The sequence below is a fragment of the Epinephelus moara genome, chromosome 22, assembly GCF_006386435.1.
Source record: "Epinephelus moara isolate mb chromosome 22, YSFRI_EMoa_1.0, whole genome shotgun sequence".
Taxonomy (NCBI): Eukaryota; Metazoa; Chordata; class Actinopteri; order Perciformes; family Serranidae; genus Epinephelus; species Epinephelus moara.
The window spans coordinates 1,381,741-1,394,948 of NC_065527.1; the positions used below are offsets into that span (position 1 = coordinate 1,381,741).

The following is a 13,208-nucleotide window of genomic DNA, read 5'->3' on the forward strand; positions in this document are numbered from 1 at the left end:
CAGTATGAACAGTGGTTGTAGTTTACTGATGTATGAACAGAGGTTACATAAAACCAGAGTGACCGTCCTCTACTGATCAATCAGACTGCAGTGTTCACAGCTCCACCTTTTAGTACCAGATCTGTGTGCTAGGTACCCCAACAGAGGGGGGACCAAACATGGGGACGCTTAGGAACGCTTCTGTTGGTACCATCCACAACTTTTACTGTGGGAACAGAAAAATGCGTATCGAACTGACCTGTATGCAACAGCAGTGAGAAGCTGTTATGGAAAATGAGTGAATGTATTTAATGCATTCATTTATGGTTGCGTGTCTTCATTTATTTTTTACAATTAGTAGTTATCAGCTGTGTGTGTAGTTTGCAGTTTAACAAACCTGTAGTCACTGTTTACGAGTCAAAGAGCAACCTCCAGATTTCAAAATGATTTCTTTAACTATTGTTGTCCTGTCTCCAAGGTCAGAGCCCTGCGGTGGATTAAATGCAAGTTAAACTCTGTTATTTGATATAAACACTGATGGTTTAAGACAGCCGGAAGCTGAGTGCACTCTGCATGACTCTCAATACAAATATAGGCATTTATACTACACAACAGTCAGCGTCTCCAGACGTGCTCAGCTTGATGATAATAAAAGATAATTTTTATCCACCTTATGTTAAAAAAGATCTTTTTCTTCACTGTGTTTTATTATTATTATGACATGAATCAAAAATAGCTGCTGTCTGAGTAACAGACACTGAGCTTCTGAAGTGAGGTTCTCAAAGTAATCCTCTGCATCAGCCTCTGACGTGTGACACGCACACACACACACACACACACACGCACACACACACACACACACGCACACACACACACACACACACCGGTAGCCTCCATAGCAACACATTTGTGAGGCAGAAGAAGCTCCTGTTACTATTCTGACCTTAAGACTCCATGGCAACATGGCTGCTATTAACATCTCATTCAAACACGCCGAGGCTCACGGATCTTACACCGCATCGCCTCGGGCCGCTCTGTCGCTGCTCGAGCTTCAGATGCTCTGAAAGCGCAGCTAAGGAGGCAACACTGACATGCACACACACACACTCACACATGTTCTGCGGTGCACAGCCCATAGAATGTAAATTTAATGGAAACAAAGCCTCATTACGCTCCTGCTGTAGTTTCAGAGAGCCGCAGAGTATTTGTGAGATTCATTGAAAGCAGAAGTCGTTAGTGTCTTTGACGCCCACGTCTTTAAACTCCACGTCCCCAATTTGTAACGCAGACCTTCTGTTAGGATTTAGCCTTTGAAACATTATCAGGGTTATTTTTTCAGACTTTAGAAAACGCCTCCAGAGCCACACAGAGGATGTTTTCACAGTAGTACTGTGTTCTGTCCGCCTCAGCCTGCTGGTGTTGCAGCGCTGCTCACAGGGTCGCAGAATTAACACCCGCCAAGCGCCAAATGTGGGTAGATTTTCTGTTTCAGCAGGCTGTCGGCCACACTGGAAAAAAAGGTTATTTTAGAGGTTGTTTCATAAATGAGTGAGGACTGAATGACTAAAAGTCTTCATTTATTTTTTATAGTGTAGATTTGTGTGTTTCCCTGGAAACAAAAGAAGAATAAATGTGACCGGTGAACTTCAGTGATGTCTGCGTCGTGTTGATATGAAGAGGTCCAGGCCGTGGATATCTCTGCAGGCAACCTCCATTTATTCCTGATAACACTGACAGGAAGTGGCAAAAAACAAAAATCCTCTGTCAAACAGAACCATATACCTCCAGCCCCGACACAGTGAAGTGACACAGGAATATGTTACCATGAAACATATAAACAGCTTAACTAAAACAATGTCTCTTACCTCTCCCAGGGATCACAACAGCAAAAGGGGAGAGGTAAGGAGGGAGACACCCAAAGGTGAACGTAGGGGTACAGACACTGACTATCACTATCATATTGACTATGGAAGCCTGAGAGGGTCAGGTAATAACAACTGAAACTAATGTTGTGTGATTATAATACTTAATATTTCTCTGCCATTGACGAGATGTTGTATCAGGGCCGATTGCTCTGAGACAACAAGGGAGGCTGAACGTCCCCTAAAAGTTCATAGAAGAAATGGTCAAATATGCACTATTGAATTTACATTAAAACAAGAATCTACATTGCATTAAACGTGCACTAGGATGCGTTTAACATCATGACTATGATGTTCAAACGTCAGCTGCTTATCACCAGTTTTCAAACGCAACCTCCCTGTCATACATTCTCGTGTCAGCACGGTGGACACAGAGCCTCCAAGCATTCCTATGAGACAGCGCTGAGCAGGGTTTTTTTATGCAGCAAAGTGAGTCGGTCATTGGATAAATGCGGCAAATCGTCACTTCCAGGGAGGCTCAGCTTCCCTGGGACCTGATGGAGCGGTAGGCGGGAGAGGACGCTCGGTGTCTGCATGATGATTGGAGGAATTGTCTAAAAGGCTGAACCCCTTTGTGATTGACAGCGCTTTGGAAATACACACCGGCATCAGCGAGTGGAGTCTTCTGACAGAGTGCCGTCCAGAGTTCCTGATTTCCATAAGCCATACAGCTCATTTTCACTGTTAAACCCATCTGAAAATCTCTGAGGTGTGTGTTGCTGTGGCTCTACGGCATGAGTGTGTGAAAAACTGCTTCAATTAAATGTTCCTTTTATAAGTTACTGCCTCGCTACAATATGACACATGTTATGATGTAAACTTAAAGTGAGCTTCCCCTGTTTGAAAGACCAGCAGCCGCCACTGGTTTCCATCGATCCCTGTCTTCACTGTTATAAGACAGGGGGCGCTGTGACACATCTTGTCAATAGAACAGTCTGCCGTGTCCAAAAAGAAACGAAGAAGAAGATCTGCATGAAACTTCAAGAAAAATATTTACAGAAATGTAGCAGCTTGTAAACTGCACGAGAATGCCGGCGCAGACGGAAAAGTTTACGGTTGTGCAGCCGTGGAGCCGTGCCATGTCGATGGACTCAGACTGCGACACTTCCTGTTTTGATCAACATTTTAAATTCGATTTGGACGAAGAAGCAAATGAGTTTCTCCATGACGATGACAGTGACACGGACAAGACGAGCACAGAGGAGACGACAGAACACTGAACAAACTGAACGTGACGGCGTGTTCCTCTGTAGCTCAAAGAGAATATTATTTCATTATTATTGTTTTCATTTACACAGCTCAGACTGACGTAAGGAAATGAGAAAAAAAATGTAAATGTGAAGTTGATTTTATACTTGGAAATTACTCTATGTCCGAAACGTTGTCTGTCAGATCAACAATGTCACTGTAACGTGTGTTAATGTTTAGGATTATTATTTATAGTATCAGGTAAAAAGACTTGAGTGTGTCTGCTGCCCCGTGCTCTCTATAAAACCACAGGTTCTCCTCAGACCAGCGGAGCTGATGTTGGTGCAGAGGCTCATTTGTTGTGGATGTAAACAGGCCTCTTCAGTTAATCAGTAAATCAATAGCCCTCTCTGCGGCTTTTAAAATAATTAAAGCAAATGTGATGTTTAGAATGTGTAACGACACACTGGGGACTGCGGAAGTTTTCTGGCCCTGATCGGAGCACAGGTGCACCGAGCGTCTGCCAGGTCTGAGTTTGATCTGATAGTTATGTTTACCTTAATGCTGATTATTAATGTATGTGGTCACTGACACATCTGGAGCTGTGTATGTGTGTGATTGACTGTGGTTGACCAGACTGGTTAAAATGCCAGGGCCGACTCTTTGTCCCAGTCCAGCCCCGGTGATCAGACACTGCTGGTCAGATATCAGCAGCACCAGTCTGATCCTGATCCTGATCCTGATCCTGATATGGTTCCTTTAATCACAGCCGTGTAGGATTCCCTGCTCTGTTTATATTTAGCATTCATTTACACTCTGTAATTTACTCCTGCATATGCTGCCTGTTATGTGCTGTAATTGCTTTGGGCAGGTTGTATTTGTAAAGCTGACACGCAGACTAATTGATTAATTGATGGCTGAGCGCTGAGGGGCGGCTTGTTGTTATTACACTCAGTGTCACACCAGGTTGTGTTTTTCATTAGAAATGAAGTCGGTCCTGACCGACACCTCCGGTGTGTGGTTACTCTCACATGGCATGTTTTACTCACTGCAACATGCACAGTATCCGGTGCATCCTTTACCACATGGTGATGAATGATTGGAGCCAAGCGATGGTCTTGGGTGGATCCGGTTACTGTCCAGTATCAAAAGGTATAACTGTAAATGAAACCATGACTCCTCAGAGACAGAGTGAAGTCTGATTCTCGCCAGTGTTTACCTGATCCTGCAACCAGTGAAAGATCTGTGTGGGTGAGCTGTGTCAGTGATGATGCAACATTTTGCCCGGGAAGAGCAAAACATTGATCTCGCCTGTAGTCCGTCTCTGTACGGCCCAGTTGCCAGGAGAAAACCTTCGTGTTGTATATTTCTGCAAAACCACTCAGGCGTTACATTTCTACGTGTATGTACAGTGACTAAGCTTTGTGTCATGGCAGGACATTCGCTCATCAGGCTCCACCCACTGTACACAAAGAGTCCAGTAGAGGGCGGAGCCTGTGTGAGATAGTGTAAAGGTTACGATATTGTAACCCTTGTTCTATTAGCCCTCTACCTCGGGGCCCTGTCACAAATTTGAAAATCCCAGGATAGTGAAGGAATGACCTGCCCTACTCTCCCAAGATCACCTTCATTGGTTGGATTAGTACGGTTTAGGCACGAGGAGTGTGACTGGCTGGAGTTCAGGTTAGAGATAGGCAGGTTATTCCTCTGCTATCCTTGGATTGTGGCCCTGTCACTTCTACGCTGTTTGCTAAATATGGTGTAGGATGTCTGACGCCAGCAATCGGCTTCTTTACACTCTATATACTACATACAGTCTGCATGTATGTGGGCAGCCGGCTACATCTATGTAATTCTCAGTGTGAGAATGTGTGCTAATGACTGTAGGAACATTACCCAAGGAGCTCCGCCTGTGCTAATAGAACTAGGGTTACAGTATCGTAACCTTCAGTCTTCACTTATATTAGAAGTGCCTTTCATGCAGTTACTTATGATGTCAGTGAGTTTAAGCTAATAATATTTGAATTAATTCTCTCTACAGGTGCTAACCTTTGGCTGCTTAGGTTCAGTATGGCCGGGATGATGTTTTGTTGCGACAGGATGTTCATTCTTCGGGCTGTGTCAGATAGAACAGAGTTCCCAGTGTGAGAATGTGTGCTCGTGGTTAGAGGACTATTACCCAGGATTCATACTTAATACATATGAGCTTGACACACCGACCGAGAGCAGTGTTTGCGTCTCGTAAGATTCTCTCAGCCTGGGTGACAGTGTGTGTGACAATTACATTTTTGGGTTAGCGACCATAAATGAAATATAATATGATTTAAATGTAAATCATAAATTGGTAAAGAGTATTTGAAACGGTTTGGGACTTGGTACTGGATTTTGCCGCCATGGTCATTAGAATCTGAATCAGAGTGTCATCTGCAGAGCCCTGATATTTAAATGCTGCTACACATATAAAGCCATATATGGACCAGATTCGATGCTGTTATCACAAACTGAATGACCGCCTTGATTTCGGGAGCTGTGCCGGCCGTCTTCATTTCAGGTGAAACAATCTATAGATTCATTCCACAGCTGATGATTTTATATTACACATAACTATGCCCGTGCGTCTCTCAGGTTTGTACAGCCTCATTTCACCGAGCCCTGCGCCTCGTTGAACAGACCTTGCACTTCATTATACAAATGTTTCTTGTAAAATCAGGAAATGGCTCATGAATAATGTAGGGTGGAGGTCAATGAATGAAATGAACCGAGGAGTGAAAGTGTTTTTCTCAGTCCTGAACTGTGGCTGTGCGCCCAACCCGTTAGTGCCAGCTGTGATCTGAACATTAAATGAACCTTGGCGGTGGCGCCACACACTTAGTGACTGGGTGTGATTTACTACAAACCTTGACGGGACATGGGAGGCTGAGGCGTGGCTGGACACTGTGCTGGTAGTTACACCAGTCGTCTGAGCAAACACTGGAGATGCATTTCACTTTTCTGCTCTTCTTATTCACACATTCTCCTTCACCTCTGTCACTCGTCTCTTTTCCTTAGAGTCCCTTCATCCTTCTCATTTGCTCCTCTGTGTTTTCTAGGATCAGGACCGCCTGCAGATCAGACGGTGGTCATCGAGGAGTTTCGCTACCTGTCCCAGAAGATCTTTGTGTCTGTGTCCGTCTTTGCTGGGTTGGGAATCCTGCTGGGGATCGTCTGCCTCACCTTCAACATCTACAACAGCAATGTCAGGTAAACCCTCAATATGATGTCAGAAAGACGCTGGACTCTGACATTGGACAGATGTCCCGTTTTGGTTGTAAATAAAAATCAGTTTGGCATCAAAACCCAATGTTGGCTCAACATCAACTTCCGGCAGAGGACAGGTCGTGAATTTTGAGAGGAAATGAAAATGAGGTTGACGTCAAAACTCAAGGTTGGCTCAACAGACATCGATTCCAATGTTGAATAGTTGTTGAATTTTGGTTGGAATTCAAACTGGTTATCTGTTAACACCCAACGTTGTGTTGACGTCATCTCTCCAACATTGGACAGATGTTGAATTTTGATTGGATATTTATATCAATTTGATGTCAACCCCCAACGTTGGCTTGACTTCAATCTGTCAATGTCCGACAGATGTTGAATTTTGGTTGGGAATGAAAATCGTGTTGGCATCAAAACCCAACGTTGGCTCGACATCAATCTCAGTGTTGGACAGATGTTGCATTGTGGCTGGAATCCAAATTGGATGTCCATCAGAACAAAACTTTGGGTTGATGTCAACCTTCCAGCGTTGGACAGATGGTGAATTTAGGTTGGAAGTGAGTATCAACTTGGCATCAAAACTCAAGGATGACACAACATCAAGTTCCAACATTGGAGAGATGTTGCATCGTGGCTGAAATTCAGAATCTGATATCCATCATAACCCAAAGCTGGGTTGACGTCATCCTTCCAGTGTTGGACACATGTTGAGTTTTGATAGAAAATGAAAATCAGGTTGACGTCAAAACACAATGTTGGCGTGACATCAATTCCAACATTGGATAGACGTTGCATAGTGGTTGAAATTCAAAACGGGATATCTATTAAATTAGGGCTGACGTTTTCCTTCCAATGTTGGACAGATGTCGAGAAGGGGGGAGAGAGGGGATGACATGCAGCAAAGGGCCACGGGCTGGATTCAAACCCGGGCTGCTGCAGCAACAGCCTTGTACATGGGGCCCCTGCTCTACCACTAAGCCACCGACGCCCCATTAATCTCAATTTGATGTCAGACCCCAGCCTTGGGTTGACTTCAATCTTCCAACATTGGACATTTGTTGACTTTTTGTTGGTAATGAAAACCGGGTTCAAGACAAAACCCAACATTGGCTCAACATCGGATTCCAAGGTTGGGTTGATGTTACATTCTGGTTGGAATTCAAAATCGGATCTTTGTCAAAACCCAGCGTTGGAAAAGGTGTTGAATTTTTGTTGGAAATGAAAATGGGGCTGGTATCAATACTCAACATTGGCTACGTTAGATAGATGTTGCAATGTGGTTGGGATTCAAAATTGAATATCCATAAAAACCCAACGTCTGCTTGACCTCAACCTTCCAGCATTGGACACATGTTGAATTATAGCTGGAAATCAAAGCTCCCCAATCATAGACATCATTTAAGATCATATAAGTCCATTTAAAGTTTGAATACTGGACTGAAGTCCGTCTCAGACATAGATCGTTCTGCGTCGCTGTCTTTACCTACTTGTTAGAATGACGTCCAGACAGGTGTAGGTTACTGCTGCTCTCAGCTTCATTCAGACATGACAGGACATTTACAGACGGACACAACACTCACACAGTATTTGGTAATATCTGGTGTGTGAGAGGGACCACAGGGACCATTCACAAAAGTGTCACATAACAAAAATTAAATAAATGATCAAAGGATTGAATCAAGTTGGACAAATTAGTAGGTAATATCTTTAAAAAAAAAAATTCGTTGCTTACGTGACAGTTAAAATGGACATAACACAGGTGGAGTCAGGTAAAAGACACGAAGCAGTCCAGAGCCAAACCAGTTTAAACTGGAGGCTTCAGTCTGTGAGCCTTAGTTTTTCCTTTTTGTAACCCACCTTCTTTCTTTAGGACCCACACTGAGCCGGGGACAACAGCACACCTTTGATATGATGCATTCCTGAGGCGATGTAATCTGTGTAATATTTACAGAGCTCAGTCTGACTGTTGACAGTGACTGTTAGGGCGGCGTGTGTGAGGCAGCAGACAGTTGAATCCAGACTTTATATTCCTGACAAACAGCTAATATCTGGACTGGGTGACAGCAGGAGGATGACAGCGAGGAGATTGGTGTGTGTGTGTGTGTGTGTGTGTGTGTGTGTGTGTGTGTGTGCGCCCCGGCCCTCGGAGACAGAGCCTTTGACAGACACAAATATCCGTCTGTGCCTGATAGTGTGTGTATGTGTCTGTGTGTGTGTATCATAGCACGCCTGTGCAATCTGTTTTTTCAGTCTGACCCAGAGCTTTTTGTTTTTCTATTTTGGTAAGTGTGTGTGTGTGTGTGTGCGCGCGTGTGTGTGTGTGTGTGTGTGTGCGTGCGTGCGTGCGTGCGTGCGTGCGTGTTAATGAGGTCTAAATTTCTTCTCTTGCATAATATAAAGACGAGGTAAATCCTCCAAAATGTGGAGATGAAAGTGAGGAGCTGAAGAATATAATCAAGTGAAGTGTCAGTTGACATGTAGCTGGTAAAAGCAGCTGAAGTGTAAAACCCAGCTCAGACCAAGGACCCATGATGAGACGAGTTGACACAAACAACTACTGTCAACGCTCCGTTCTGCAATGTTGTAAAAAGCTGCTGGTTGACAGGAAGTGACCACCATGAGACGGCGTATCATCTCTAGTCAACAACTCTCTGTGCTTCTGATCTGTAACGTTGACAGGAAGTGACCACAGTCATGGTGACACCATCAGCCGGCTTGAGTCGAGCTCAGACCGGCCAGTTCACACCGCTGACACTTTTCTCTGCAACGTTCTAAACCTGTTTCATCTCGTCACAAATCTTTGGTCTGACCTGGACTCAACAGTGAAAGCACGTGAGGTTTCGGTCAGTCTTCTATTTGAGGACCAAAATTTAGACTAAAAAGCCTCTGTGTAATTATTTTATACTTTCATGTAATGGGGGCAACTTATTACCCTCAGCTACACATTAGCCTAACGGAGGCGAGGATCGGACCTGCGGCAAGTGATATTTTAGTGGATCAGCTGATGTCCTGTACAACTGAACCAGAGGCGCTGGAGACGATCAGCTTGTGGCACCATTTTGACAAGCATGAAAACACCTCTGTAGACAGCAGGAGAGCGCGTCCCTGAAAAATACGAAAACATGGCAGAGACTAAGCACAGTTTTGTTACGTGAATATTTTGGTACAAACATTTACCCTCCAGTGTGGCAGTGAGCCCTCAGAGATTGACTCAGCAAAGGGAAAATCTACCTCATTTGGCATTTGGTGGATGTTAATTTTGGACCCTGTGTAAGAGTCGTCGATGTGTGACTGCTGGAAGTGTTTTTGAAGCATAGTTGATGTCAGCAGTTGAAATGTCTGGTTAAAGAGGAAGTGCTGGACGTGGTTCACTTATGTGCAGTGTCAGTGTCAGTTGGTATGTGAGTACTAACAGTACCTAAAAGAACTTGAGGTCAACCTTCACCTCAGCTCTGCCAGTGGAGCCTCGGCAGGCTCAGGAAAAGAGTGTTTGAGGACGGAGATTTGAGGGTCCATGGAAAACTGGTCCACAGAGCTGAAATGATAGTTGAAGTGTTCGGCCTGGGAACGGCTGAAGAATAAGATCTGTGTCATTGGAAACAGTGAAGTGTTGGTTAAAGCAATGAAAGCACTCGAAATGTCAGCTGTAGTTTAAGATGATGACGCAGCTTACACTCAGAAACAGTTGGTACCATCTATAGATCCTGAATCCTCCCTCTGTTATTATTCCTCTCACTCTGGTATAAGTCTATTGTTTGTGTATTTGTTTATGACGATGTGCATGTTTACAGAAACATAAATGCGTCTCTGCTTCTGCTCCAGGTACATCCAGAACTCTCAGCCTTACCTGAACAACATGACTGCAGTGGGCTGCATGATGGCGCTGGCTGCTGTCTTCCCTCTGGGCATCGACGGCCTACATGTCCACAGGAGACAGTTCCCCGTCGTCTGCCAGGTACGCTTTGAAAGTCGCTCCAAACACAGTGGTTTGATTTCAAACATACTGCAGAGCGTTTACTGTTGGAAGCAGCTCTGCACACAAGGATTATCATCACTGACAGTAAACAGTTGATACTGTCCGTCTGTCCAAATCATCACATCAGTCATTTTATGTTTATTGATAGAGTTGTTTTTTTATTTAAATGTTTTTCAAATTGTGCTCAAAGGTGTCCAGATACTAGAGGAGGGAGTTTATCAGTCTGATCTGCGGAGGTGCAGACGGTGGTGTGGAGGGAGAGTAGCCGTGGGCAGGGTACTCAGCCGTCGGGGGGTTCTGGTGCAGACTGTGGTGGAGCTGATCTTCCCAGCCTCACCTGCTGCTTCCTGTCTGTCAGGAAGTTTGTGATCCACTGACACATGGATCACATCTGTGCCTGTGAATGTGTGTGTATACATATTTTTACCAGTTCCACAGCTTTTTGTGGGTAACCATCGGGTACCTGACTCTGGTGCATCATCCACTGATTTGTTTGCAAGGTACAGAAACTGCAGGGGGCCCAGCAGGGGTCCTGTGATGTCCTTCAGCTGGACCAACAGTCTCCAACTTAATTCAAAGGATTTAATGACCACAGACGTCAGAGCAATCGGCCTGTGGTCTTTTAATCCTGTGATGGAGGGTTTCTGAGGGACTGACGGGTGGGGCAGGAGCGGACGTCAAACAGCTGCAGTGATCTGTTGATCTGTCTGAAGACGGGGGCTGGCTGATCAGCACAGACTTCCAGACAGGAGGGTGACACGCCGTCTGAGCCTGGTGCCTTCCTCATGTGTCTGTGAAAGAGCCGACACACATCCTCCTCACTGAGAGCAGGCCGGGGGTCAGCGGGGAGGAGTGAGAGGAGGAGGTGGTTGTTTGATGTCGGAGCAGGTGAGGAGTGTAAAGGTGGACCGATCAAACCAGCAGTGAAAAACACTCAGGTCGTCGGCCAGTCGACAGGTCTGAGGGGATCATTTCATTTAATTAGTGATGTGTCCCGCAGGCTCCTCCACGCTGACACACTCCTGTTCTTAAGCTTTCAGCGTAGCTCCTGTTTGCTCCTCTGATCTCTCCTGTCAGCGTGTCTCTGGCCTGGTTGGACAGCAGTCTGTCCACACCTGTGTAGGTCTGGTGACGCCCACTGAGTTTTGTTGTGAAGCAGGATTTATTGTTGTTGTTGGTGCAGAAGGTTTTAGTTGAAGCACAAGATGTCACAGTGTCAGAGTTCATCCAGGTCTGTGTCTGCAGCCTCAGAGACTCTGTAATCAGTGCGGTCTGCAGACCTGCAGCTCCAGCTTTACCTCGCCGGTCCACCTCCTCTGAGTCTTCACCCCAGACTGAGCAGATTTTGGAGCAGATGAACCAGAGTGATCAGAGATTCTTCTGAGGAAGCTAATAGGTGTATTTTCTAAAACTGTTCCTCTAAAGCCGATGAGAGTGGATCCCTGCTGGACGCCCCCCCAGTGACCACGACAACAAACAACACCTGCTGATTCTGGTTTCCACACAGCTCGTTTTTTTACCAGAGCTAAAAAGTTTCTCGTGTAAGTGAAACTACGAGACGTCAAGTGTGATGAGAGGGTTTGAAATTATTCTCTGCAGAGCGTCAGTGTGCTCAGAGTCTCAGATATTCATTATTGGTTTGTTACTTGTGTTTATTGTATAGATATTAATATTCGAGGGGACCACAAACCTTAAAGGGATTGTTACGCTGCGGGGCTAAACCAGGCTCGTGGGACTGCATCAGCTGAGGCTAGTAAGCTCGTAACTTAGTGCCTTTCTACATGATGCATTAGACGTGACACATGTACCTGGACTTCCCTGGGTGAGTGTGGTCCTTCCTATCTGTGTGTGGTTGACTCTCCACCAGGCTCTTGCTCTCCACTGGACACCTCCCTCGGCCCAGTCCCCCTCTTCATGGTTGTTCAGAGTGAAGGTCTGTCAACATGGATGACTCATGGTGGAGTGTCAGATGCTTCCTCGGTCTGTTTTTGTCCTCAGAATGTTCTGCCTCCATCATCGTCCTCATGGCATGCCTGTTCAGCACAAAAACCTCCCCAGCACCTAATGAGTCAATGCCACCAACCCCCAGGTGTGACATAAGTGCTGACCCCGCCTCCAAACACCTGCCTAAACCACACCCACATCTACAAGACATTCATTAAACTACCAATAAAACTGTCATAGTAGGAGAGTTCAGATTTTGTTAAGTTGGTCTGTGGTCAGTGTATTACGTACAGCAGATGGCGGTCCTGAAAATGTAAATGATGTGAAATAAATGTGATGATTAAATGATCTGTAACCCCGTGCCTCCACATATGTCAGGCGTGTATAGACCGAGAGCGTCCTCAGCTACTGTAAAACTTAAGTTAAAGCCTGGCACCAATTTAACACCCAGTCCCTTTTACCAGCCTGGTGTGGCTCCATGTTTTAACAAATAAAGGCCTGTCTCAATCAGAGGCCTGCTGTGGTGCCAAGCAGGTCATCTTTATCGAAGTAAACCTGGTTGTTTGTTCACTTTAACTCACTCTGACTCTCCTCATACAGATCTGAAACTCTTTCTTTTTACGCTTCACGCTGCTGCAACTCTTTTAAAATGTTGTATCTTACTGGATTTTGTGATTTATGGTTTTACAACTCTATGATGTTATGATGACTATTTTTATGTGAAGAGCAGTGCTTAAACTGCCCTTTATTAATTTATTATCACTAGTCCATAGCCATTGGTAGCTTTGTCACCTTCTACCTATGCCAGTCCTCAATGCCTATGTGCAGTTTCACATAGATTGACCACGTCAGTGAGTAGAAAAACGTGGGACAGACAGAATGACTGACTGACAGAATGACACACTGACAGTTTCCGTGATTATGTACAGCATACCATACCATGA

At 45.0% G+C, this 13,208-nt stretch overlaps 1 protein-coding gene across 1 annotated transcript in view; it reads left to right on the plus strand.

The window, feature by feature from the left end:
* Positions 1-13,208, plus strand: part of gabbr1b (gamma-aminobutyric acid (GABA) B receptor, 1b) — a 208,197-nt gene that overhangs the window by 111,237 nt on the left and 83,752 nt on the right. The window contains exons 16-17 of the mRNA XM_050035420.1: positions 6,179-6,329; positions 10,167-10,299. Coding sequence (XP_049891377.1) covers positions 6,179-6,329; positions 10,167-10,299 — 284 coding nt within the window. The remainder of the gene's footprint in view (positions 1-6,178; positions 6,330-10,166; positions 10,300-13,208) is intronic.